This window comes from Lithobates pipiens, unplaced genomic scaffold (genome assembly GCF_037356315.1).
Source record: "Lithobates pipiens isolate NorthernLeopardFrog02 unplaced genomic scaffold, aLitPip1_a1.2 Scaffold_3, whole genome shotgun sequence".
Classification (NCBI taxonomy): domain Eukaryota; kingdom Metazoa; phylum Chordata; class Amphibia; order Anura; family Ranidae; genus Lithobates; species Lithobates pipiens.
The window spans coordinates 81,416,237-81,442,508 of record NW_027507790.1 but is presented as its reverse complement, the minus strand read 5'-3'; the positions used below and the strand labels follow the sequence as shown (position 1 = coordinate 81,442,508).

General features: G+C 44.2%; 1 protein-coding gene across 4 annotated transcripts in view; it reads left to right on the top strand.

Moving 5' to 3' along the window:
* The window catches only part of SBNO1 (strawberry notch homolog 1), a 95,140-nt gene that overhangs the window by 19,769 nt on the left and 49,099 nt on the right, over nt 1-26,272 (top strand). For 2 of the 4 annotated variants that reach the window (XM_077461914.1, XM_077461912.1), the window contains 14 exons: nt 8,292-8,336; nt 8,791-8,891; nt 9,620-9,707; nt 12,405-12,565; nt 12,697-12,830; nt 13,710-13,800; nt 13,883-14,044; nt 14,168-14,303; nt 14,528-14,633; nt 21,869-22,022; nt 22,284-22,466; nt 22,559-22,656; nt 24,779-24,930; nt 25,027-25,230. In XM_077461914.1, coding sequence (XP_077318040.1) covers nt 8,292-8,336; nt 8,791-8,891; nt 9,620-9,707; nt 12,405-12,565; nt 12,697-12,830; nt 13,710-13,800; nt 13,883-14,044; nt 14,168-14,303; nt 14,528-14,633; nt 21,869-22,022; nt 22,284-22,466; nt 22,559-22,656; nt 24,779-24,930; nt 25,027-25,230 — 1,815 coding nt within the window. The remainder of the gene's footprint in view (nt 1-8,291; nt 8,337-8,790; nt 8,892-9,619; nt 9,708-12,404; nt 12,566-12,696; nt 12,831-13,709; nt 13,801-13,882; nt 14,045-14,167; nt 14,304-14,527; nt 14,634-21,868; nt 22,023-22,283; nt 22,467-22,558; nt 22,657-24,778; nt 24,931-25,026; nt 25,231-26,272) is intronic. The other 2 variants (XM_077461916.1, XM_077461913.1) reach the window with 1 other exon arrangement.

The window sequence follows — 26,272 nt, the reverse complement described above, 5'->3', positions numbered from 1 at the left end:
CTTAACTTCTGGGGTCCCCCGGTGGCGCTGGTAGCTCCTCCCCCACATTGTATAACCCCCTAGGAGAAGCGCTCTCCCAGGAGGTTACCTTGCGGGCACGCTCTGGAGTCCAGCATGGATGCTGGATGTAGGTCTCGGACCCAGCACCCACGTCATTGGATTTGTTTGACAGCAGTGGGAGCCAATGGCTGCGCTGCTATCAATCTATCCAATCGAGCCATGAACCCCAGGCAGAGAGGAAGCACATGTCTCTGGGGGAATACAAGACTCAGATGAGTAAGAGGGGGGGCAGGGGGGGGCCAGTCAGTGATTTGTTTTTTCACCTTAATGTATAGAACGCATTAAAGTGAAAAAACATGAGGGTTTACAACCCTTTTTAAGATCCTGATCTTCCTTATGTGCAAGATAATGACCATTGCAGCAAGGCCTTGGTTATTATCATGGAATTCTTCCCTTTTGTCTGCAGCTGGCCACACAGGATGCAGTGGTCCTGGGTTCCCCGATCACACCGAAGATCACATGAATGGTGGTGGCACAAGGGTGGTCATTCCACACTCTACCACACTCTGTTTAAATTTATTTGGTGGCTGCAGAGCCACTCGGAGCACTTCCAAAGTAAAACCCATCTCCGGCTGCAGATTTTGATACTAGGATCATGGTGTGATATCATGATCCTGGTATAAACGCGTCCCTAGGTTGCACCCATACATCCTGGTCTTTCCCCTCAGCCCATACAATCCCAGGACAACCCTCACTTTTTTTCCTCCTGTATTTTGGGTTGTGGCTCTGGCTTCCAGATTTATATAACTGGTACTTCTAGGTTTCTGCTCACTTCTTGACAAGATTACAGAAAAATAGGATTTTTTGTACTCGCCGTAAAAACCTTTTCTCTGTAATTCACCGACCGACACAGCTCCTCTAACTAAATAGGTTGTATAGCCTGCCATTAGGAGAAACTAGGCATAATTGTTACACAATACACAGAACTTTAATCCCGCCCCAGGGGGCGGGTCCCGTGCTATCAACCCTTCCCACTGCTCCTAGCAGCTTCAGTTTTTATTTTGCCGAGCAAGGAGAATGACCTCGGAAAACCCTGTGGGCCTCTTGGTCTGTATTTTTTGCTGCAGGCTTGCTAATATTTGGGCAAGATAGAAGATCACAGGATCTTTCATCAACTGCCGGCTGGGTGACAGGCTGGTTAATGATATCCTTGTAGTCTCCCCAGTCTGGCCATCGAGCGTGAGCAGGCAGCAGCTAAGGCTCGGCAGGCCACGACATGCCTCAGCTCCAGAGGTGGTCGGTGAGCTTCAATGCTCCGGGGTATACGTATAACCGGGCTACTGATGTCTGGATCACAGTATACCGAGGCCAGCAGCCACCCTGTAACTGTGCAGGAGTGGGTCTGTGATGGAATGTCTCCCAGCTCTTCAGGACTGGTAAGTACGGCTCTCCCTGCTTCGATGGGGGAGCAGCTGGGCATTCCCTGGGGGGTCGATTCGGAGGCCACCTCGCCTCCTTATCTTCTCTCCTAAGTCCCGATCACCCCTCTCTGAGGGGGTGGCTGCGTGCGGTGTGTGGGGGTTGCTGTTTCTCACCTGCGGGGGTCTGTGCGGCTGGCGTTGGTCCTGGTCCTGGTCCAGGTCTGGGGGTCCCAAAACATGTTTATGGAGGTTGTTCTGACAGTTAGCAGGCAGCACGTTTTTTTGTTTTTTTTGTTTTGCTCTATCACTGCATGGCGCTGCTCCCATCTTGGATTTGGGAAAGCTATAAATTCCCCTGGTGCTCTTCAGCAGCCATTTTCTTTAGGATTCCTATTGATTACATTGGCTGCCATTTTCTTAAAGCCTGAGTTTTTTTTCACCGCTGGCTGCTGCTTCCTGTATCCACTTTGTGTGTGCAGGACGCTGAATGGCTCTTTGCTGGTGGGAGCTGCTGCTGCTGACAGTTTTCTCCTCTCTGCAACTGGGAACCTCCTAGGGACTACAGGCACTGCTGTGGCTATCACAGAACGCCCCAGGGTGGTGAGTCTAACGCTAGGTCACCCCCCACCCCACGCGGCGGCAGCAGGAGGGTGGGGACCTTCACTGTCCTAAGTCCCCTTGCAGGTGGCAGACAGGCTAGGGTCAGCATGGCTTCAGAAAATGGTGTTTCTTCCCCCGAAATCCAGGCTATAGCAACCGGGTCACCTGCAGTTAGCGCGGTTCGCATGGACACCCTGACGGCGGTCCTGGACTCCTATGTTGCTAAGATTGAGGCGGCACGTGGCTGGAAAGATGCACATAAGATGCCCCTGCCCCCCATCCTCTGGGGAGAGCTCTGATGCAGACTCGGGGCCCTGCTGCGGCTGGAGACCCCTGCTCTGACCTATCAGACGTTGCTGACCAGGACTGTTAGGTTAGTGAGGGTGATTCCCCGTCCGGGTCCAGGCGCGACAAGGCGTTTGTTGGAGCACTTATCACAGCTTTGCGTGATACCCTGAAGATTCAGGAGCACGTTCACCTAAGGTGTTCCTGTATTTGACTTATTTTGACAAATTCATCTACAGGGATTGGGGTTGCTCACAACGGACTTTTTCGGTCCCCAAAAATTTGCCGGTGCATTACCCCTTCGAGGAAAGCCTTCTCATAAAGTGGTTGGCTCCTCCGGTCGTGGACCCCCCAGTATCTAGGTTAAATAAAGTAACCACGATCCTGGTTGAGGGGACTCCTGCATTCAAGGATCCCATGGACAGGAAGGCCGAAGCAGTGGCTCGCTCCTTGTTTACGGTTGTGGGGTCAGCCGTGCGACCTGTACTGGCATCCGCACTGGTGTCGCAGACACTGACTGAGTGGGCAGAACTTTTGCACCGTGAATTGGGAGAGCAGAACGCCTCCCCTGTCTGCATGGAACTAGCAGACCAACTAGTGCATGGCCTTAAGTACGTTTGTGCCGCGGCCCTGGATACTCTCCCTCTATCCATGGCCTCAGTGTCAGCCATGGTGCTGAGGTGCCTCATTTGGCTGAAATGCTGGTCTGCTGACCAGGCATCCAAGAAAGCCCTGACGGATCTTCACTTCCTTGGTGAACGGCTCTTTGGAGCCTCGTTGGATGACATTAAAAATGCCACGGGTGGTAAGAGTACACTACTCCCACGGGCCAGGAAGGCTAAGGAGCCACGCCGCAGGCAAGGGCCCTCCTTTTCTGCTCACAAGCGGCTTTTTCGTCCGCCCAGTGCTTCGGTAAAATGTCTCCAGCCCGAAAGGACGCCCACGGACGGTCAGAAGCGTCCCTGGGACCGCAAGCCTGCAAACAAAAGAGCTACTGCATGAAGGTTTGTCCCCACCCATGTCTCAGGTGGGGGGTCATCTTCGCCAGTTTGCAGCCCGTTGGACCTCCCGGTTATGAGACCAATGGGTTTGCGATCTGATTTCCACAGGTTACAAGATGGTTTCTCTCTTGGCTGCCAAACAGATCCTTTCCCTCCAGCATGCCCGTGTCCCCAGTTCGCCGGGAGGCCCTGTTAGGGGCGGTGAGGGACTTGCTGAATCGGGGTGATTGTACCGGTTCTGGGATTCAAATGCTTCCAGTGGTTCTACTCAAATCTGTTTGTGGCTCCCAAGAAGGAAGGGGTATGTCCAATATTGGACCAAAAAATGCAGAGGTTTGTAATGGAATCCGTTCGCACAGTAGTCGCTGCACTCCATCAAGGGGACTTCCTGGCGTCCTTGGACATTCAGGATGCCTACCTGCACATACCCATATGCCTTCGTCATCAAAAGTTTCTGCGTTTGACAGTCGGGGAGGCCCACTACCAGTTTGTGGCTCTTCCTTTTGGCCTGGCATCAGCCCCCCAAGTCTTTACCAAAGTACTGGCTCCAGTATTGGCGTTGTTGAGACTACGCGGGATCGCGATCATGGTTTACCTAGACGATCTCCTGAGAGCTTATTCTGCCTCAGATTTAATGGAGGATGTGGCAATCACCTTGCAGTCCCTGCAAGCATTTGGGTGGCTGTTGAACCTAAAGAAGTCTGTTGTGGTACCGACTCAGCATCTGGCGTACCTGGGGTTACTATTGGACTCCAGGTAAGCAAGGGTTTTTCTCCCCTCAGACAAATTGCTGACTCTCAGATCTGCGGTCAAACTACTGATGAACCGCAAGTGGTCATCACTCCGCTTTTGCATGCGGGTGCTGGGGCTCATGGTAGCCTCCTTCGAGGCAGTACCTTATGCCCAGTTCCACGCCAGAGTCCTGCAGAAGGAGATCTTGACAAAATGGGACAAATCTCTGTTGTTCCTGGATCGGCTGATCCAGGTGAGCCAGCCAGTCAGGGACTCCCTGATCTGGTGGTCGAGATTCCCGGTGATTCAGTCTAGAAAATCGTTCCTTCCTCTGAAATGGACGGTGGTCACTACGGACGCGAGTCTGTCCAGCTGGGGTGGAGTGATGGGGATTCAGTCTGCTTAGGGCCTCTGGTCGACGGAAGAATCCAAGTTGCCGATCAATCTGCTCGAATTGAGAGCGATCAGGCTGTGCCTCCACACGTGGTCGACGTGTCTTCAAGGGCATCCGACCAGAAAACAGTCAGACAATGCCACGGCTGTGATGTACATAAATCGCCAAGGGGGAACAAGAAGCTCAGCTGCTGCTCGGGATGTCGCTCACATACTTCGGTGGGCAGTGCGACACGTTCCGGCCCTGTCGGCCATTTACATCCCGGGGGTGGAAAATTGGCAGGCGGACTATCTGAGTCGACAGATGCTGGATACAGGAGAATGGGCACTGGATCCGGAGATATTCAGGCTCCTGTGCCTGAAATGGGGCACACCAGATGTGGATCTATTGGCCTCCCGGCTCAATCGGAAGGTGCCGAGATTCGTGTCCAGGACAAGCGTTCCGTGGGCATACGCACTGGTGGCTCTGTGGGATCGGTACCAGCTGATCTACGCCTTTCCTCTGCTGAAACTGTTGCCATGTCTGCTTCGCAGAGTGGAAGCCGAGGGGATTCCAGTACTGATTGCCCCAGATTGGCCTCAGTGGGCCTGGTACGCAGACCTGGTGTGCCTTGTGGCAGACGCTCCCTGGCGACTGCCATTTGAGAGAGGCCCTCCTATCTGAAGATACAATCCTTCACCCTGCTTTACCATCACTGGCTTTAACGGCCTGGCTTTTGAAAGCCAGGTATTGAGGAACCGGGGTCTGTCGGACTCTGTGATTCCAACTATGCTGAGGGTGCGGTAATCTTCTTCCTGGAAGATATACCATCGTACTTGGAAGGCCTACATCTCCATGTGTGAGGAGAAAGGGTGGCATCCGCTCGCCTTCTCTATATCCAGGACCCTGCTGTTTCTTCAGCAAGGTGTGGACCAGAGGTTGGCGTTAAGCACCATCAAGGGGCAGATTTCAACTCTGGCTGTTTTTTTTTTTTGTTTTGTTTTTTCAAAGACCCCTGGCGTCTCACTCATTTAGTGAGTATCTTTGTGCAGGGGGTGCGACATGTAGTCCCTCCGGTGCGTCCTCCGTGGGATTTGAACCTGGAGTTGTCGGTGCTTCAGAAGCCGCCGTTTTAGAATATCAGGGAGATTCCTCTGCTGACCCTTTCACAGAAGGTGGCCATCACAATCGGCCAGGAGGGTTTTGGAACTGGCGGCCTTGTCCTGCAAGTCTCCTTATCTGGTCCTCCACAGGGATAAGGTGTTGTTGCATCCGCAACCATCCTTTCTACTGAAGGTGGTTTCGGCCTTTCATATCAATGAGGACATTGTATTGTCATCATTGTGTCCTAAGCCGAAGCACCCCAAGGAGGTGGCCCTTCACACTTTGGATGTGGTTAGGGCTCTGAAGGTGTACTTGTCTACCACAGCTTCCTTTCGGAAGTCACTCACTGTTTCAGTGGCTGGTCCTAAGGGCATGGCGGTCTCGTCGGCCACCGTTTCCAGGTGGATCAGACAGATTGTAGTCCAAGCCTACTCCTTGAAGGGACAGGTGCCTCCCTTTCCAGTCACGGCCCACTCTACAAGAGCAATCGAAACGTCTTGGGCCTTCCAACACAAAGCGTCTGTCGTTTAGGTGTGGAAGTTGGCGACCTGGTCGTCTGTCCATACGTTTACCAAGTTCTACAAGCAGTTTTTTACGTTATACTGCTTGTTGACTTACTGAAGCTGCTGGGAGCAGTGGGAAGGGTTGATAGCACGGGACCTGCCCCGTGGGGGCGGGGTTAAAGTTCTGTGTATTGTGTAACAATTTTTTCTAGTTTCTCATGATGGCAGGCTATACAACCCATTTAGTTACAGAGAGGAGATGTGTCGGTCGGTGAATTACAGAGAGAGGGATTTTACAGTGAGTACAAAAAATCCTATTTTTCTGTAATCTTGTCAAGAAGTGAGCAGAAACCGAGAAGTACCAGTTATTTTTGAGGGTCGGAAAGAATGAGTGGGTTTTAGTGTTGCAAGGCGAGTGACCGTGGCAAGGGTGTTAACGGATTCTGTCACTTCGCCCCGAGGAGACAAAAGGGGGCATATTTAAATTGCCCTGCTGATATCAGTCTGTGTCATTAACAATAGGTAGGAGTGGTGCTGCAACCCTTTCATGACTAAGCCTATTTTTGGTGTTTACAAGTTAAAATCCATATTTTTTGCTAGAAAATTACTTGGAACCCCCAAACATTATATATATTTTTTAAGCAGACACTCTTGAGAATAAAACGGCGATTGTTGCAACATTTTGTGTCACAGTATTTGCGCAGCGGTGTTTTAAACGCAACTTTTTTGGAAAAGGGACACTTTCATGAATTTAAAAAAAAGTAACCGTAAAAATTAGCCCAATTTTTTTGCATAATGTGAAAGAGATAATGTTGCGCCGAGTAAATAGATGCCAAACATGTCACACTTTATAATTGCATGCACTCGTGGATTGATGACAAATTACGGTACCTAAAAATCTCAATAGGGGATGCTTTAAAAAAATTACGGTTACCAGGTTTGTGTTACAGAGGAGGTCTAGTGCTAGAATTATTGCTCTCGCTCTGACGATCGCGGCGATACCTCACATGTGTGATTTCAACACTGTTTACATATGCGGGTGCGACTTCCGTATGCGTTTTCTTTGCTTCGCGACTTTTCTTATATTTTTTTATTTTTTTTTAAACCATTTTAGTCATTTTAATATAAATGCTTCCGTGTTTACGATTAGGATACTGCAACGAAGCCAATTACGGCTTCATTCCAGTACCTCCCCAGCAGCCAGAGGCGCCGGATCTTTGAATCGGTGCTCCTGATCGAGCGGGAGCACCGGTAACAGCGGTGGGAGGGGGGGGACATCCCTTCCCGCTCCTCCGGCATAACAGCCGAGCGGCTTTTAGCCGCTTCGGTTGTTGTGACTGGATAGCCAATCGCCCGCTGAAAAAAACAGTACTGGGATTATGCCTGCAGGTGCGGGCATCATCCCGGTATAACCCCCGGAAGCCGAGTACGCACATCTGCGTACGCTCGGCGGGAAGGGGTTAAAAGGGTCCGCAAAAAAGCGCAACTCCCTTTACCTGTGCCTGACGCAGATGGCTACGAGCTTCTGCAGCACTGCCTATGGCAGGAGGAGAGAGAGTCCTGAAATTAAACAAGTGCTTCTGTACACTCCGCATGCGAACAGGATTGCTATCCACTGTTGAATTTTCTTAAAGTAAGTTAACTGCAAAATGCAGTCGGTGCATCTAATGCACATCCGTTCAGCCCAAATATCCTGTATAACGCATGTAATGCATCTTTGCCTAGGAATTGGGAAGGCTGATAGGGTGACTTAACTTTAAAGGCCAAGTCCACCTTTAAAAATACACATACTTTTTGTCTGCAAAGCATTACGTCCAGGCTCCTGCAGACTCTGCCTCCAGCTCCCTGTCTGCCACAGTTATTGGGTTTGCTAGGCGTTCTGTTACTTGTTACAGCCTAAATATGAGTGGGGTTGGCCTTTTAAAGTGGTTATAAAAAAAAAAAAACTTTTAAATCTCTATGCATTAACTTAAACCTATGTACAGCAGCCCCCCTAATACTTACCTGAGCCCCGTCTTGATCAGCGATGTTGCACAAGAGTTTTGGATGTCTGGGACACTGCCTCCCTATTGGCTGAGGCAGCTGTGGGCACCATTGGCTCCTGTTTCTGTCAAAGTAATTGAGCCAATGAGGGGAGGTGGGGAGCGACCCACAAATTGTTTGTACAATAGTAAAATGTGTATATATTGTTCGGTTTTCATACCTTGTACTATGTGCGTATGCTGGAACAACATTGTTTTTGCAGCATTGAAAATTACATTGTTTGTTTCAGAAATTGTAATATTTTCTCCAAAGGTGGGAAGTGCCACCAAACCAGGTAATTCTTTTTTTATTTTGGGTGTAGATTTTTTTTTTTCCTTTGTTTTTCCACAACCTCTAGATGGGTGTTTATTCACGTGGATTTTCTTGGTGAACGTTGGCTTTCTCTGTAGTGTTGTTGTGTCTCCCCTTCCAATAAAATTATTATTTTACGTGGGTAGGCATGGAAGCGGCTCACTTGAATAGTATCTTATTAGAAATAATATATGCTGGTCCATGCCTCACCTTTTGTGCCAACTGAAAGCATGGCTGGCTGCTTTGAGAAATTGTCCCACGGGCCATTTTAATCAGCTTTTTGTCTTCAACTGTAAAGTTTAAACCCATGCATGGAAGGGGTAGATGTAAGCAACTAAAACACATTATATTGTCTGGAAAGTTAAGATTAGGTTAATTCTTCAAAACTTTTTTTATTTTCCCCTGCTTTTATGTTTCAATTTGACATTGTGTTACAGCTGATCTTCTCAACGGTGCAAAAAAGGATATTACTAATAAGGAAGTGACCAGAATTTGGATCAATGATGACATTAAGATGAGAAGTTTTTCACCAACTAATGTAAGTTAAGTGACATTGTAAACCTATTTTCATTGTTTTTGGATGCGCAAGACTTCTGGGATATGAACCCTGCTTATAGGCATTTGGACTTTTAAACTTTTTTTTTATTTTTCATTTTTTTTAACACTTTTCATTGTAAGACTGTTTTAAAAACATTTGTTTGTTTCTCTAGTGGGGTCAAAATGATGTTCGTTCTTGAACGCATTGAAGGATGGAAAATTTATTCTTGAAATTATTTCTAACCGTATGTGGTTTTTGTTTGGTAAAGTCCATTCATTCCAAAATTGTTTTAAGGGCCCCTTTCACACTTGTAAGACCTGCAAGTCACGCAACTTTGCTGCGACTTGAATGCTTGTGTAATTTTGAGGTCTTTGGACGATCTCAAGTCGCATCAAAATCAGACCAAAGGTAGTGCCAGGGACTTTGTTTAACAGATATGAATGGTACTCATTGGAAATCATGGGGGTGCAACTTGTCATGTGACTTTGCAGTCCCAAGTTTCACAATTTACAATTCTACTAGTGTTTACCCATCTTAAATGTACAGGGTTTTTCTTGGTTATATCTCCCTTGTCTATTTTTCTGTTAATTGTGTGCATTTAATTTAGTTTTGCATAAAGTTAAAGAAAAATAACATTTATTCTGTTTTCAGTTTCGTACAGCATACATAGTTTAATACATTGTTAACCAAATCTTTCTTTTTAAATTTTTTGTCTACACTGTTTGCAGAAAGTTAAAGAGGAGGATGAACCAGAGGAAGAAGATGAAGACGAAATGGGACATGCGGAGACCTATGCAGAATACATGCCAATAAAACGTATGTTTTCCTAGTTAGTAAATCTTCATACTGCCTAAATATTTTTATATAACTTTTCAATTGGCAAAATTGGTTTCTACCTCTAACCGGTGTTTGCATTTTCTCTTATCTTGTTCAACCCTTGGCTTGGCTTTTTAGTAAAGTCTTAAGAGTAAAGCAGGATATAAACAGACTAAAAATGTAATTCCATGTGTACTGCTGCCTGTTCAACAGACGCTGGTTTAATGACAGTTTTCTGCTGAACGGGCATGCTGGAAAACCAGCATTGAATCAGTGGTTGTAGCCATTAGCTGCAGGGCTGTTCTAATTGGGGGGGGGGGGGGGGGGAGGGATTGCTGCATCCACATCCCTTGTGTTGATGTGAGTATCTGAGTTTTTAAACAAAAAATATTATGTGTGTATACTCAGTTTTAGTAGGTTTAGTTTAGTAGTCCAAACATCGCCTAAATAACCTATGAAAACTGTTTTACATATCGTAACTTTTCAGATAGCCTTGAATTACAAACCTCTTTGAATAGGAAGGCCGGTGACACCAGTATTTGCCTGTTTCATATTTGCAGCTATTTGTGTCTCCTTCATTCACCTTGAATGAACCCTCAAATTGCTGGGTTCCTGTGCTACAAGCAAGCCACAGAGGCCGCAACAAAAAAAGTTGTTTGAGAAATCTAGAATCTGGTTGCTGATCACAACTTTTGAAGATGCTAATTGCTTGGCAGTCATGGTCCTGTTCGTTTAATTTTATTGCCTAAGTTGGCATACACATGAATGTTTGACTCTCCTGATCTGGTTACTTGTTCTAGGTCAGTAACTGCATGTATGGAAACCACTCGGCCAGTACAACAGCTGCGCAACTAGCATTTTTAGCAGGTCAGCAGTAGCAGCTCCTTTCAGTCATGGAGGGTCTTTTTAATGTACTCGGTGCCACCTATTTGTTCTTGGGTTGAGCTTTGTGTTTGGGCTCATTCTTTCCAGAACATGGTATGGGAAACCCGTGTTCCGTGTGCATTTCCTACACTGCATTCAGTATGCACTGGGTGTGCAATCTGGTTACAGGCTACTTTTTAAATGTAGTGCATGCATTCATTTTTGGTGAGATTTCAAAGTTAAGTATGGGTTTTGGGGGTGTTTTGTTTTTAGATAGGTATCGTACTTGCCTAGGTGTGCATCTGTCCCCTGCCTGCTCTAAGACTAAGCTTTGAGTGATCAAACATCACTGATCACTCAGTTCTCAATTCTCAGTGCTCTGTAAGCAGAGAGCTGGTTACTGTAAGTCTCCCAGCTCTCTGCTCTGCCCGAGCTTTGGCTGTACTTCTCCTTTCAGTCCTTTCAAATGGAATGAAAATGGCACCACACTGACCCCGTCCTTTGCGTTTTTCAGCTGTGAACCGACCCTAAAGTGGACCTAAATGCATCAATTTAAAGCCCAACTCCAGTTAAAAAGTTTTTCCTTGCAGTGTGGCTGTGCCTGCACTGCAATGGTCAATTGCTCATTTGTAGTATCGGGGAACGGAGACAGTCCTGCTCTGGACATGGGGACATCAGGAACAGTCCACCACTGGATCGCACTGTTGGCCAGCAAAACTGAGGATTGGGTGAGTGTAGGCTTTCTACTCTCCCCTGGACAAAACAAGCAGTCAACCCTTGCATTGTGGGCACAGCCCCAATGCAAGGGAAAACTTCTTTTATTTAAATTTTTTTGCCCGATGTTGGCCTTTAACTGTTCTGAAAACGGGTACATTTAAGGCATACTTTAAATAACTGTTACCCTTACTAGTGTTCTTATGTTGGCACTCAACCAAGCTCAAGATATCATATGACGTGTCATGCTAATCATTTGTGCAGTTCCATGGCAAGTGCAGATCAGAGGCTAACATGGCAGCTTTCTTGACGGTCAGGAAAGGGTTTTATTTCTGCTTTTAAAGTGGTTGTAAACCCTTACATACCACTTTGACCTACAGGTAAGCCTAGATTAAGGCTTACCTGTAGGTCCAAGAAATATCTCCTAAACCTATATGGCTTAGGAGATATTTACAAAAAGACAGCGCCGTAGACAGCGGCGCGCAGGAGCACTGAGCCGGCCGCAGATCACTACGATATGCCGCTCGTGTCGACTCCCATGCGCATGCGTGGGAGTGACGTCATCGCGGCTCTGGTGAATCACAGCGCCGGAGCAGCGGGACTCGGAAGTCACTCCAGGATACATGGCAGCGGCGAAGATTAAGACGGAGGACCACTTCGGGGCTTCGTTCTCAGGTTATTCATAATGAGCTAGTATGCTATGCATACTAGCTCATTATGCCTTTGCCTTGCAGGTTGCCCTTCTTTTTTTTTTTTTTTTTTTTTTTTTTTTATTGCTTTTACTTCCTCTTTAAGTGCCCTTGCATTCACATAAGAGGTGGGCAATTACTCATATTGCGCCACCTGCATTAGATCATCCTCCAGATTTATTATCCTTTGTACCACCTCCCTCTCCCTCTAGATTGTAAGCACCGTGAGCAGGGCCCTCCTATTCCTTTTGTATTGTAAATGTATGGTCTCCCTTATTATATTGTAAAGTGCTGTGCACTGTTGGTGCTATATAAATCCTGTATAATATAATATTGTCGTTACAAAGTCATTTGTAATGTAAGGTCTCTTACCAAAAACTTAGAGGACTTTTTTATTTTATTTTATTCTTTTTCTTCCCCAAAACATTAGTTAAAGTTGGGCTGCGACATCCTGATCCTGTTGTAGAAACCAGCTCTCTGTCCAGTGTGACACCACCAGATGTTTGGTTTCAGACTTCTATCCCTGAGGAATCCATTGACCATGGTTGGCTATCAGCTCTGCAGTTAGAAGCCGTAACTTACGCTGCACAGGTTGGTTACAAACTTTGTAATAATGGGACATAAGGTAAACTTTTTTTATTTTATTTTTTATATCCCTGTTCCTGACATTGCATTATCTTTTTTTTTTTTTTTTTTTTTTTATTTTTTTTTTTTTTTTAAAGCAACACGAAACATTTCTTCCTAATGGTGAGAGAGCTGGATTTTTAATTGGTGATGGTGCTGGAGTTGGTAAAGGAAGAACCATTGCTGGAATCATATTTGAAAATTATTTACTAAGTAGGAAAAGGTCGCTGTGGTAAGTGATATATTTCCCTGCCCCTTGTTATAACTTCACTAGATCCTGCCTTAAAGTGATTGTATATGCACAAGGTTTTTTTTTTTTTTTTGTAAGATAAAAAGCCCTCCTGTGATCATCAGGCCCCCCTCCTCCATCCAGCAATGTCCATGAGTGCCTCAGCCATCTGGGATTCTTCCTCCTGATCGGCTGATAACTGCAGCAGCGCCCTTTGGCTCCTGCTGCTGTCAATCAAACTCAGCCCATGAGGAGATAGGAGGTGGACCAAACCGCTACTCTGTCTGAGTGGATATACGGAGCCTTGGCTCATGTGCCCCCATATCAAGCTGCTTGCTGTGGGAGCACTCAACAGGAGGGAAGGGCCAGGAGCTCCAGCCAGGGACCAGAGAAGAGGAGGATCCGGGCTGCCCTGTAGGAAACCAATGCACGCATGTATAACATGTCAGTAATTTTAATATAAAACAAGACTTTCCCATCACTTTAAAGCTGGGTCCCAAAGGGCAGTTTTATTTATTTTTTCAACTAGCAAGTTGTACAAAAAAACAGATCCCTGAATCGACACAAATTGATGTGGGAATCTCTCCCACTGTGCTGTTGAATTCTGACATGGGGACCCCCCTTTTCTGCCAGAATACACTAATCAGCGTTTGCAGCCAATGGTGTTTCAGCATGCTCGTTTAACAGAAGTCAATCATTAGACTGGCTTCTGTTGACAGATGTACACACGGACCGAAAGTTGGCCAGTTTGTGCCGTGTCATTGTTGTGCACCTTAGTCTAAAGTCATGTATATGGTGTTTCTAATGGGGGAGAGTTATAGATAGCTTCTAACATGTTTGGTTATTGTTTCCACAAAAACTTTTTTTTTTTTTTTTCTGCAGGTTTAGTGTGTCAAATGACTTAAAATATGATGCAGAAAGAGATCTGAGAGATATTGGCGCAAAAAACATTCAGGTTCATTCTTTAAATAAGGTTGGTCAAATAAACTCCCTTAACCATTTATTATTTTATAGATGTTGCGCTAATATTTACTATTTGTTTTCTATTGCTACAGTTTAAATATGGCAAAATCTCATCAAAACATAATGGAAGTGTGAAGAAAGGTGTTATTTTTGCTACCTACTCTTCTCTGATCGGTGAAAGCCAATCGGGTGGTAAATATAAAACTCGTTTAAAGCAGCTTCTTCATTGGTGTGGAGAGGACTTTGATGGCGTTGTATCCTTTTCATTGGCTGTATTTCATGTCTTTTAATCCCCACCCCCACCTTTTTATTGTGTTCAGTAGTGATAATTCACAAAATAAGCCACTGTCAGTTTTCCTTAATTCAATTGTAAACAGATTGTATTTGATGAATGTCACAAGGCTAAAAATCTGTGTCCAGTTGGTTCATCAAAACCAACAAAGACTGGCTTAGCAGTGTTGGAGCTACAAAACAAGCTGCCTAAAGCCAGAGTTATATATGCTAGTGCCACAGGTATGTACATTTATGTTGGTAAGAACATAACCTAACACAGTGATGGCGAAACTTGGCACCCCAGATATTTTGGAACTAAATTTCCCATGATGCTCTTGCACTCTGCAGTGTAGTTGAGCATCATGGGAAATGTAGTTCCAAAACATCTGGGGTGCCAAGGTTCGACATCACTGACCTAACACCTCTCTCCACTAGTTTTTATAAAAGCTTTTTGTGTCTTTCAGGTGCCTCTGAACCAAGAAATATGGCTTACATGAGTCGTTTAGGAATTTGGGGTGAAGGTACTCCTTTTAGAGAGTTTAATGACTTCATCCAGGCAGTGGAAAGAAGGTAGAATTATTTTTTATTTTTTTTCCTTTTTGTTAATCTTCTGTGTTGGCAAATGTTTTATGTGATGTTAGATTATGTATGTACAGTAGAACAAATTTTGACAAAAAATGCTTGCTTGGCTTAATTGAAAAAATACCCCTAAAGAATAAAACGATCAGTTCTTGGTAGCATGTTGTGCCTTGAATAATTATTCATACGCCTTTGACGTTTTCTACATTTTGTCATGTTACAACCAAAAACTTAAATGTATTTTATGTGATAGACCAACACAAAGTGGCACATAATTTGTGAAGTGGAAGGAAAATTATTGATTTCAGATATTTGTACAAAATTTTAAAAAGGTGTGGCGTGCATTTGTATTCAGCCCTTCTGAGTCAATACTTTGTAGAACCTCCTTTCATTGTAATTATAGCTGCTAGTCTTTTGGGGATGTCTCTACCAGCTTTGCACATCTAGAGACATTTTTGCACATTCTTTGCAAAATGGCTCAAGCTCTGTCAGATTGAATGGGAGAGCATCTTTGAACAGGAATTTTCATTTCTTGCCACAGATTTTCAATTGGATTTAAGATTGCCCTATATTTTGGCTCCATCCTTCTTCCCATCAACTGACCATCTTCCCTGCTGAATAAAAGCATACCCACAACATGATGCTGCCACCACCATGTTTCACGGCAACGGTGTGTTCAGCATGATGTGCAATGTTCGTTTTCCACCACACACAGCGTTTTTGCTTTTAAGGCTAAAAAGTTAAATTTTGGCCTTATCTGACCAGAGCCCCTTCTTCCGCATGTTTGCTGTGTGTCCCACATGGCTTCTCGCAAACTTCAAACGTGACTTCTTGTGGCTTTCTTCTTGCCACACTTCCATAGAGGCCAGATGTCGCATGCCATGTGACATTATCAACCTTGATAAAGTGACGTGACGCAATGCGTCGGGAGGAGCCAGTGATATCTGAGGTGTCTCTGTGGAACACAGTGGATGCGGTGTGAGGATTTGAATTTGCCTTGAGCGTCTGATTGTTCTTAAGTGCTGGGCATTGCACAACTACGTGTGAGTGGATCCGCTTGTTCTAATGATATGCCTTTACATGACGATCATTGCTCAATGATTGGTTCCTTTTTTCCATGAAAGCAATGTAAACGTTGAAGCCCATAGGAGGAGCGCAATGTAAGAGCGGAGTATTCGTTTATATGTGTAAACCCACTGAGAGGAGGTTTTCTTTTTGAAGCACAATGAGGAACGGTTTTGTATGAATGTCTAGTTAGCACTATGACTTCCAAAAGCCACCACGCAAAAGGTACCAAAATTTCCACCCCCAGGCGCTGGGAACTCCAGTCCTGCTTCCACACTGTCTTCTCCTGAATTACTAATTGTGGCAAGCCAGGGTGAGTCATTAGAACCAATTGGTGGTGCAGCTGCTTCTCACATCTCAGCCCTGTATTTGTGACTGAAGATGCATTTTCCTCTGCCCTACAGGGCAAGATTGGTGACTTTAATCGCATCCTCCATCCAAAGGGATTGGAAGCATGTTAAATCCCCCTCTCCCCACCTCAGACCACCTATCAAGGTAACAGTGGGTAAAGGATGAGGTGTTGCCCTCAGGCGATCAGGAGGAAAGGCAAAACGGATGACTCTTTTTTCAGAGGAGACAGTGGATGAACCTTTTTTAAGCCTCGCAATCTGCAAAATTGCTGGTACAATCTTACGGAGATGTTTTTTTTCCTTTCAAGCTACCCCTAACGGTGTCAACTGAAAATTCTGTTTCTTCTTTAGGTTCCTTTTAAAACCTTTACAGCCTTTTCATGCATTTCCTGTACATGCATTACTAGAAAAGCGTATTTATGCTGAATGGAATCACCCGGATAAGCACTTTCTCCCTCCAATGAGATTCTCGGTTCTCTATCCTATGGAGGTAAAAGTCGCCAGAAATGGAATGTAACAGCAGTTGACGCTGCGATTTCTAGTGTGGATAAAAGTCTAACTTGCCCAGTAGACAATGCACAAATGCTTAAAGATCCAACAGATAAAAGGTTGGAATTTAAAATCCTCTTTTTCCTTGGAAGGGGCCCTTACTCAGCTTGAAGTTGCAATAGGCATCTGTCAGTCCCTAAAGGACTAGTTTAGACAGACCCTTAAAGCGGAAGTAAACCCATCCATAAAACCGTTTCATTTCCGGCACGTGCCAGAAATGTAACACTCCAATTGGTTGTGCTTTCAACCAAACTGTCAAACCATACAATGGCTGGTGTTATAACTGATCACATGTGCAGCATCGTGGCAGTTGTAGATTAAACGGAGGCAAAGATGGCAGCTTCCTTGGCTGAAAACGATAGGAGGGTTTACTTACACTTTAAGGAGGTCCCTGCACAACAGGCCTGCGATTTGGCCGAACTACCAAAAGCATTGTTTTGCAATAGACGCCACAAAAGATTCTATTCACCAGGCGTCCCACCTTGCACTTGTACTAATACACATATGTAGAATCCTATGGTTAAAAAAAATGGTCACCCAAAGCACCTTGCAAAAGGCTAATGACTAGTTTCCATTTTCACGGGTATCGATTGTATGATGACTTTCATAAATACAACCAAATGATTTCTATTGGGAAAAGTACTCTTTTTGCCAGTCAAAATAATAAAGTATAAGCGTCCTTCATTTAAGCGGACTCTTTCCCCCCTGCGCCAGGGGCATCCGCCTCTAGGCAGTGGCGATGGCCTCCACCATCAGACTTTAGAGGAAAGCCTCAGGCACAGAAAACGACCTGCGGCCGGAAATCTTCAAAGCAAAATTCTAAAGCCTCATTATGAAGAGGCATCCTCCACCCCCTGCCGGGGGGGGGGAGAAGAGACTTCTGGAATACTCAGTCTGGCAAGAGGAAATTCACGACAGATGGTTCATCTCCACTGTGTCTTTAGGTTACACACTAGAATTTCCGGAGTTTCCACCGTCTCCTTTTCAGAGATCAAACGTTCCCAAAGATCCAGGGAAAAGGCCATCTGTTTTGGGCATTAGACTGATTACTGGCTCTGGGGGTGATCATGCAGATCCCTTCAGAGCAAGGTTTGGGGTTTTATTCAAACCTCTTTATGGTACTAAAACCGAATGGAGATGTCAGATCCATTCTAGATCTAAAAAATCTAAATCGGTTCCTGAAGATCTGCTCCTTTTGCATGGAGTCGATCAGGTCAGTAGTTTCTATCCTACAAGGAGGAGAACTTCTGGCGTCTATCAACATCAGGGATGCATGTGTACATGTCGCTATATTTCCCGCCAAAGGTTTCTGCGCTTTGAAGTAGAACAGCATTTTCAGTTTGTAACCTTGCCCCTTCGGGATAGCTACAGCATCCCAGGTGTTCACAAAAGTGCTGGCCCCACCTCTAGCTAAGTTAAGGGCACAGGACATAACAGTTGTGGCGTACCTAGACGATCTGTTACTAATAGACCAGTCAGTGGCTCGTTTGGAGCGAAGCATGCTCATTACAATGAGTTATCTGGAAAGTCTGGGTTGGATTCTCAACCTAGAGAAATCTCCCTTTTAAACCACTAAAAAGGCTGGAGTACTTGGGTCTGATCATAGACACAGCCCAGAAAAAGGTGTTATTGCCTCAGTAAAAAAATCAACTCCATAAGATGGCTAGTGCGGATGGTCAGGTTGAGAGGAGATCCCTCCATTCGCCTTTGCATGTTGCAAAACAGTATCCTGTCTGCTTGGAATAAAACGATCCAAGCTTTAGACTTGTCAATGCGCCTGTCCCAAAGCCTCAGTTGGTTACTAACCCAGATTCTGCTGAAAGGAAAATCCTTCAGACCAGTTATCTGGAAAGTGGTAAGGACAGATGCCAGCCTTTCAGGCTGGGGAGCAGTACTGGAGAACACAACTGTTCAGGGACAGTGGTCAAGAACCGAAAGAGCCTTGCCCATCAACATCATAGAGATTCGGACATTGCATCTGTCTCTGAAGGCCTGGACTCTCAGGTTACAGGGGTTGTCCTGTCAGGATTCAGTTCTACAGTGCCACAGCTGTGGCCTATATCAATCACCAAGGGGGCACCAAGAGTCTTGCAGCGCAGACAGGTGAGCCATATTCTACCTTGGGCAGAAATGAATGGAATGTTCCGTTCCTGTCGGCAGTCTTCATTCTGGGAGTAGAGAATTGGCAGGCAGACTACTTGAGTCACCAGCTGTTATTCCCAGGGGCATGGTCCCTTCACTCTGACATTTTTTAGGCTTTGCCAAAGATGGACTCCGGACATAGATCAGGCGTCCAGATTCAACACGGTTGGTGACCCCATGGGATCAGTTTGCACTGATTTATGCATTCACCCCCTATTCAGTTGCTGCCACGACTTGTTTGCAGGATCAAGCTGGAAAGAAAGCCGGTAATTCTGGTAGCCCCAGCGTGGCCCAGAAGGTCATGGTATGCAGAAATGGAGGATCCGTGCTCCCTTCCACTATGGCCAGAGCTACTTTAACAGGGCCCGACATTCAAGCTTACCTTGCAAACCCTAAATTTAACGGCTTGGCTATTGAAAACCACATTCTGAAGAAACATGGGCTTTGCAGTCAGTTATCTCTACTTTGATTAATGCAAGGAAGCCAGCTTCCAGAAATATATATTATAGAGTCTGGAGGGCTTATGTTTCCTGGTGTGAATCTAAGTTGGCACCCTCTGAGATTTATCATAGGCACAAGTCTTGCCTTTACACAATTAGGGGTAGTGATGAAGTTGGCCTTGAGTACTATTAAAGGACAAGTCTCAGATTTATCAGTCTCATTTCAAGGACCGCTTGCTACACATTCATTAGTCCGGGGTTTTATGCAAGGGGTGATGCGGATTAATCTGCCAGTTAAACCATCCTTGAGCCCTTGGGACGTAAAATTCGTTTTGTCAGTGTTACAGAAACAGCCATTTGAACTGATACAGCATACTCCCTTCTAACAAGGAAGCTGGTATTCTTGGTTGCTATATCCTCACTCAGCAAGGAGGGTTTCAGAATTGGCTGCTTTTTCTTGTAAAGAGCCATACTTAATTATTCATGAGGACAGAGTGGTGTTGTGCCCTCTTCCAGATTTGCCAAAAGTGGTCTCAGGTTTTCACCTGAACAAAGATATTAGGCTGCCATCGTTTTTTTTTTTTTTTTCCAAAACCATGTTCCAAGGAAGAGAAGTCGCTACATAGCCTTAATGTGGTGAGAGCAGTCAAAGTCGCTCTATTTAAAGATACCTGCTTCGATTCGGAAGACTGATGTCTTATTTGTACTGCCAGAGGGTCCTAAGAAAGAATGGGCAGTGTCAAACTACTGTCGCTAAGTACATTTGGCAAGTTATAATTCAGACTTTTTATTTACGGGGTAAGATTCCACCTTTTCAATTCAAAGAGCACTCTACCAGGTCAGTTAGTGCTTCTTAAGCAGTGCATCACTAGGCCTCCAAGGCTCAGATCTGTAAGGCTGGAACTTGGTCTTCAGTACAAGCATTCACCATATTTTATCAGGTGGATGTAAGAAGGCATTAGGATATTGCCATTGGGTGCAGTGTGCTGCAGGCAACCGTATAAGTACTCAAGTCTGGGGGTGCCCTATGGGTTGTCTCTCCTTCCCCCCTCAGATAGCATTGCTATGGGACGTCCCACATAGTAATTACTAGGGTTCTGTGTCCCATGATGTATAAAAAAGAAAATAGGATTTTTATAACAGCTAACCTGTAAAATCCTTTTCTTGGAGTACATCATGGGACACCGAGGTCCCTCCCCTTATTCTTGGGGTTTAAGTATATTGCTTTGCTTTAAAAGCTCAGGTACTCCTAGTAGGAGGAGGGGTTATATAGGAAGTGAACTTCCTGTATTGGGTATACCAATGTCCATCACCTGTAGGTGGCTATATACCCACATTGTAATTATGGTGCTCTGTGTCCCATGATGTACTCCAAGAAAAGGATTTTACCGGTAAGCTGTTGTAAAATTCCTATTATACGTTTTTGGTTGTAACATAACAAAATGTGGAAAATTACAAGGGTTGTGAACTTTCAATGCACTGTACTTGCTTTCAAGCCCCCTTCAGTGACTTAAGTCCCTGAAATAATTCTGGCAAAGCCTGCTTTGTGTTGACAAACCTTTGAGTGCTTTTCTGATCAGCTTAGAATTGAGTCCGAATAAATTCAGTCCTATTGACTGACTTTATAGCCTGTAGTTCATATTTACAGCGAGATCTATGACGTATGCACTGTTTTGCTACAAAACCGCACCAATACATGGCATAATATTATAGCTTTTAACCCCTTGGACTGGCCTCTATACATTTGTGGATGGGTCTCTCCCCTATTGTGATGGGACATAATTTACATCCTCCTAGAACTGTGCTCCAGTGCGTGTGCACAAATCTGGCATTGTGCTGTAATTGGACACAGTGGATCACACGAAAAAGGTACAGAGCCAGTGAGTGGCTCCAATACCGTGCAATTACACTGACAAATCACAGAATATAAGCAAAGGCTGCAGTTGGTAGCAGTGTCTCACACACCTATTGCAAAGAGTGCCTATTGACCATTAGCCAGCACCAGTTCAATCCAGTACAGTGCCAACAATATAAAAACACAGCACTCTGTTATTCGCCTCTCTACTGTGCATATCAGCCCCATCCTGACATGACCCCAACCACCACCTACTTTTCTTTGGCAAATCTGTACATTAGCCCCTTTTACCTCCTGATCAACTCCCCTGTGTAATGACCTGTACATTAATGTACCTAGTGCACAGTGACAAAGCTCCATGTTTTGTTTTAACCCCCTCAATGTAGGCATTTTTTTAAACTTTCAGAAAATTGTGGTGCAACACTGATCACTTTGTGGTGTCTACTTTTGTTGGGGCACAGCAGTAGTCCCCTGTCGGAGACAATGTTAGTACAATGATCTCCCCACTGTGCTATTGTGGTGTTTTTTTGTTTTTTTTTCTCCCTTCAGCCACAGGGTTGAATGGAAGAATTCTTGGTCTGTACTAGACTTTAAGCCAACTGTCAACTTCCTAGTGCAAGTCAGTATTTTCTCTTATTGGTAAGCCCTCATTTTTGGAGTGAAAATGAAGTGGGCTACTGAGTACAGAAAAAGTTCAGAGTATCATCGGATTATAGCTAAAGTTAAGAACATTGATTTTTCTAGTGGTTTTTCTTTTACAGGCCAAGCGCAGTATTGTACAATATTACATTAACACTGAAACTTTTTTATTTAATTTTTTTGTAGAGGTGTGGGTGCCATGGAAATTGTTGCAATGGATATGAAACTGCGTGGCATGTATATTGCAAGACAGCTGAGCTTTACTGGTGTGACCTTCAAAATTGAAGAAGTTCCTCTTCGCCACGATTATGTCAAAATGTACAATAAATCTGTGAAACTGGTATGGGGGTCTGATTTTTATCTAAATATGTTTACTGGAGTTTTTAGTGCAGTATTTTACTAGAACATTGTGTGTTAAATTTGCTGCAACCTGTTGAGGTAGTTACAAACTTGAATGTATTCCTTTTTGCAGTATAAAGCCTGATAACCCAAACCATTAAGTACTTATACCTGAACTGCTTTTTGCCTTGATATTTGGTCATGTAATATTTGCTTATCCATGTTGGGGGTTTTTTCTTTTTGTTTTGTTTCCTCTCTCAAGTGGGTATTGGCCAGAGAGCGGTTTCAACAAGCTGCTGATTTAATTGATGCTGAGCAACGCATGAAGAAATCAATGTGGGGTCAGTTCTGGTCAGCACACCAGAGATTTTTCAAATACCTCTGTATTGCATCCAAAGTTAGAAGAGTGGTCCAGCTTGCTCGCGAGGAAATAAAAAATGGAAAGGCAAGTTTTTAGTGTCTGTTACTGTAGTTCAATGCATTTGGCCCAACCAATTTTAAACTTTTTTTTATTTTATTTATTTATTTTTTTTTCAGTGTGTGGTTATTGGCCTACAGTCAACTGGAGAGGCAAGAACTCTTGAAGCTTTGGAGGAAGGTGGCGGAGAGCTGAATGACTTTGTGTCTACAGCAAAGTGAGTTCCATGTTTAACATTCTGTCTTTTAAGGATATGTCTGTAGAACAAACTTTTAGACATAAATTGTATGACTTTTACTAATTGCTACATCTACTATTCCTAAAGTCCTTCATCCAAAATGAGTTTGTCTGCTTTATTAGACGTTAGAATGACTATATAGGGAGAGTTCCCTCATGTTTTTTAAATCATGCAGGACAGTCAACAGGTTCATATATTTCACACTTCCAGCAGCACATATTCAGATTTTCTTCACTCCTGTGCTGAAACCACATGTAAGCTTGGAGTCCCACGAGTCATCTTAGATAGATAATTGACTGTTCGGTAAGATGAGCCAAAGTCCTTAATTCTTTAGATTAACCTCTCGACATAACACATATATGCGGCCTCACTGGGCTGTTTTTTTTTCTGTGGGGCCAGATATATCGTATCTGTTTAGTGATAGGGGACCGTCGCACAGCTTGCTCCCAGCACAGAGACTGGGGTCTCACCAAGAGCCCCGGGTCCCGTACTAACGATTGGTATCCAGAACTCCCAATTTCGGGTCAGCTGATTGCTGTGGTAGCCTTTGGCTGCCAGAGTAATCGGTCACTGTGAAGCCTGCCCATCTATCTCGAAAGATGCATTGTATCTTTCTCTGCTTTTAAGAGGGAAAAAAAGGGTGTATTGAAACAAAAAATGCCTAAATCAAAGTTTGATCTAGGTCAGTGCCAGGGTTTTAAATTGGTATCATTTGTGTTGGTGTCTGTTTTTTAGGTAGCATAAAAACCAACTATATACACATGTGGTATTGCTGCGATCATTAGAAGTGTGTTTTTATTTTTTTTATTTTTTCTTTGGTAAGTTATGATACTAACAAGAAATATAAATTTTTTAACTGCTTCTCGACTGCCTCGCGCAGATATACTGCGGTAGAAGGGCATGTACAGGCAGATGTACCTGTACGTTGACCTTTTTTAAGAGGCGTCTTGCGCGCTCACTGGGAACTCCGTGACCGCGGGTCCCGCAGATTCTGTCTGTCTCCCTGTTTTGCCTAGTGACGCTCTCACTGATCAGCTCTCCCTGTAATCGGGAGCGCTGATCAGTGACGTTACACCCAATCACACTGGCAGTGTAGGAGTTAAGTGTGTCCTACAGTGACAGTTTTACAGTAATCACAGCATTGATCGCTGTATTAATGCCAGTGGTCCCAAAAATGTGTCAAAATTGTCCGATGTGTCTGCCATAATATCGCAATCATGATAAAAATCGCTGATCGCCACCATTACTAGTGTAAAAAAAAATTCTCAATAAAAATGCCATAAAACCATCCCCTATTTTGTTGAAGCTAGAACTTTTGCGCAAACCAAACGCTTAATGCGATACTTTTGGTTAAAAAAAGTAGAATAATATGTATCGGCCTAAACCAGAGAAAAAAAAGTTTTTTAAAAATCTTTTTGGGGATATTTACTGTTGGGGATATTTACTGTAGCAAAGAGGCGGTTTTTTCATAATATGTTGCTATTTTTTTGTTTATAGCGCAAAAAATAAAAACCGCAGAGGTGATCAAATACCACCAAAAGAGCTTGATTTATGGGAAAAATAGGTCAATTTTGTTTGGGAGCCACGTTGCACGACCGCACAATTGTCAGTTAAAGCGACAGTGTCGAATTGCAAAGTGCTGTGGTCAGGAAGGAGATAAATTCTTCTGGGGCTGAAGTGGTTAAATTTAATTTTTATTTAATTTTTTTTTAACATTTTGGACCAGTTTTTTCTTTGAGAGAAAAAAATGAAGAAAAATTTAGATGTTCTTTACCATTTACTGCCAAACCAAAGCCCCATTTGTCCTGAAAGAAACCCAGTATGATACACCTGGATGCACAAAGTAGTTGTGGTGATATGTACGGTTTTACTAACACATGTCTAAGTTACAAAATTGTGCTTGAGCATCAAGACTTGTTTTACCCTTAGGCATGAATGGGGTTAATTTGTTTCCTTGGCCTTACTTGATGTGAAGTCCATCTTTGTGTTTTTGTACAATGTTGCTGATAGGCTGGACTGTATGGCACATCTTGATGGCTAATTCACTAGAATTTGTTTCACATTTACTGATGAATGCAATTTTGTTTTTTGTTTTTTTTAGAGGAGTATTTCAATCTCTAATTGAAAAACATTTCCCTGCTCCTGATCGAAAGAAACTCTTAAATCTGCTAGGAATTGACCTATCAGCACAAAGCAGTAACAATTCTCCCAGAGACAGCCCTTCTAAAGACAGCAAAACAAAGAAGAGGAAAGGTGGGCTAGTCTTTCTGCTTTAACCATTTTACTTTTGAAATGAGGGCAAAAAATCCTTAATCTTTCATCTGTCATGCTGCATGTCCTATCTTGTAGGTGAGGAGCTGTCTCGTGAAGCCAAAAAACCACGAAAAACAGGTGGCCTTGCTGGTAGCAGCTCAGATGAGATGGACAGTGAGTCTGATGCATCTGATAAGGAAGCAGAGAGCGAAAGTGAAAGCTTTAAGTCTATTAGCTCTGGGGATGACGAAGATGATTTTAACCCTTTTAGGGATGAATCCAGTGAAGATGATGAAGATGGTGAGTGTTGCTTGTACGGGATTTTTCTTTTCTTTTTTTTTACAGATTGCCAAAGTAGTCAAAGCAACTACTAAAATGACCTGCTACAGTTGTGTAAAAGCACGTCAAACATTTCAGTATTGGTTTCAGATAAGTGCAGTTTTTCACTAAAACGGAAAATAAAAAGCCTGATTTTGCTCACACCACCTCCTGGTATCAATCAAAATTGCATTAATTCACTGGATTGACTAAAGCAGTGTTGTATAAACATTTTATAACATTAAAATGGTACCAAACAACACATTACATTCATGCTAAATATCAACCTTGTTTATGCCAATATACTATTTTGTGTGCCCCAACAACTTTTTTTTTTTTTTTATAATGTATGTGTATGGGGCCTTGATCCAGTAGGCCTCAAAAAATGGGTCCTGAGAATATTTCCAAAATGTCCGGGGTTGTTTGGGAGAATGAGGGACTGCAGTAAAAAGTGTATAAAATTCACTTGGGGACCTGGAGTCCGGAGATTCCATAGCATTATGGGTGGGATGGAATCTCCAATCCTGGGACCGGGTTTTTGGAACAGCCGGGAGTCTGGCTGGTTGGTTGAGCAGGTGGGTCCTGGGCTTATAGCAGAGTTAGGATTAGGGTTCTGGGCTCCACCCAGAGAGATGGGAGGTCTCCAGGAGTCCAGAGAGTGCAGGTGTGCACTAGTGAAAGCCAGAGACCCAAATGTGAGGATCAGAGCAGTGAGGGGCTGCTTTCTAGATAGACGCTGTGTGTTGAAGCTGTGTGCATCTAAGGAAACAGATGAGAGCCTAAAGTGGGAGGCCTGAGCAGCAAGGAAGCTGAAAAGAGGTACAGTAGTTGTACGGATCCCTGTTATATGGCCAAGAGGGCTGAAGTGTAAAGCCTAGGTGGCAGTACTGCTGAAGAGAGCCAGGTGGCTTGGCATTTTTCATGTAATTGTTTTTGGGAAGAAGAACCCCTCTGTGGGCAACCAAGTGCTTGTTTGAACTTTATTTTGTTCCTTTTAATAAAAGTGGGCTACCATGCCCTTAAA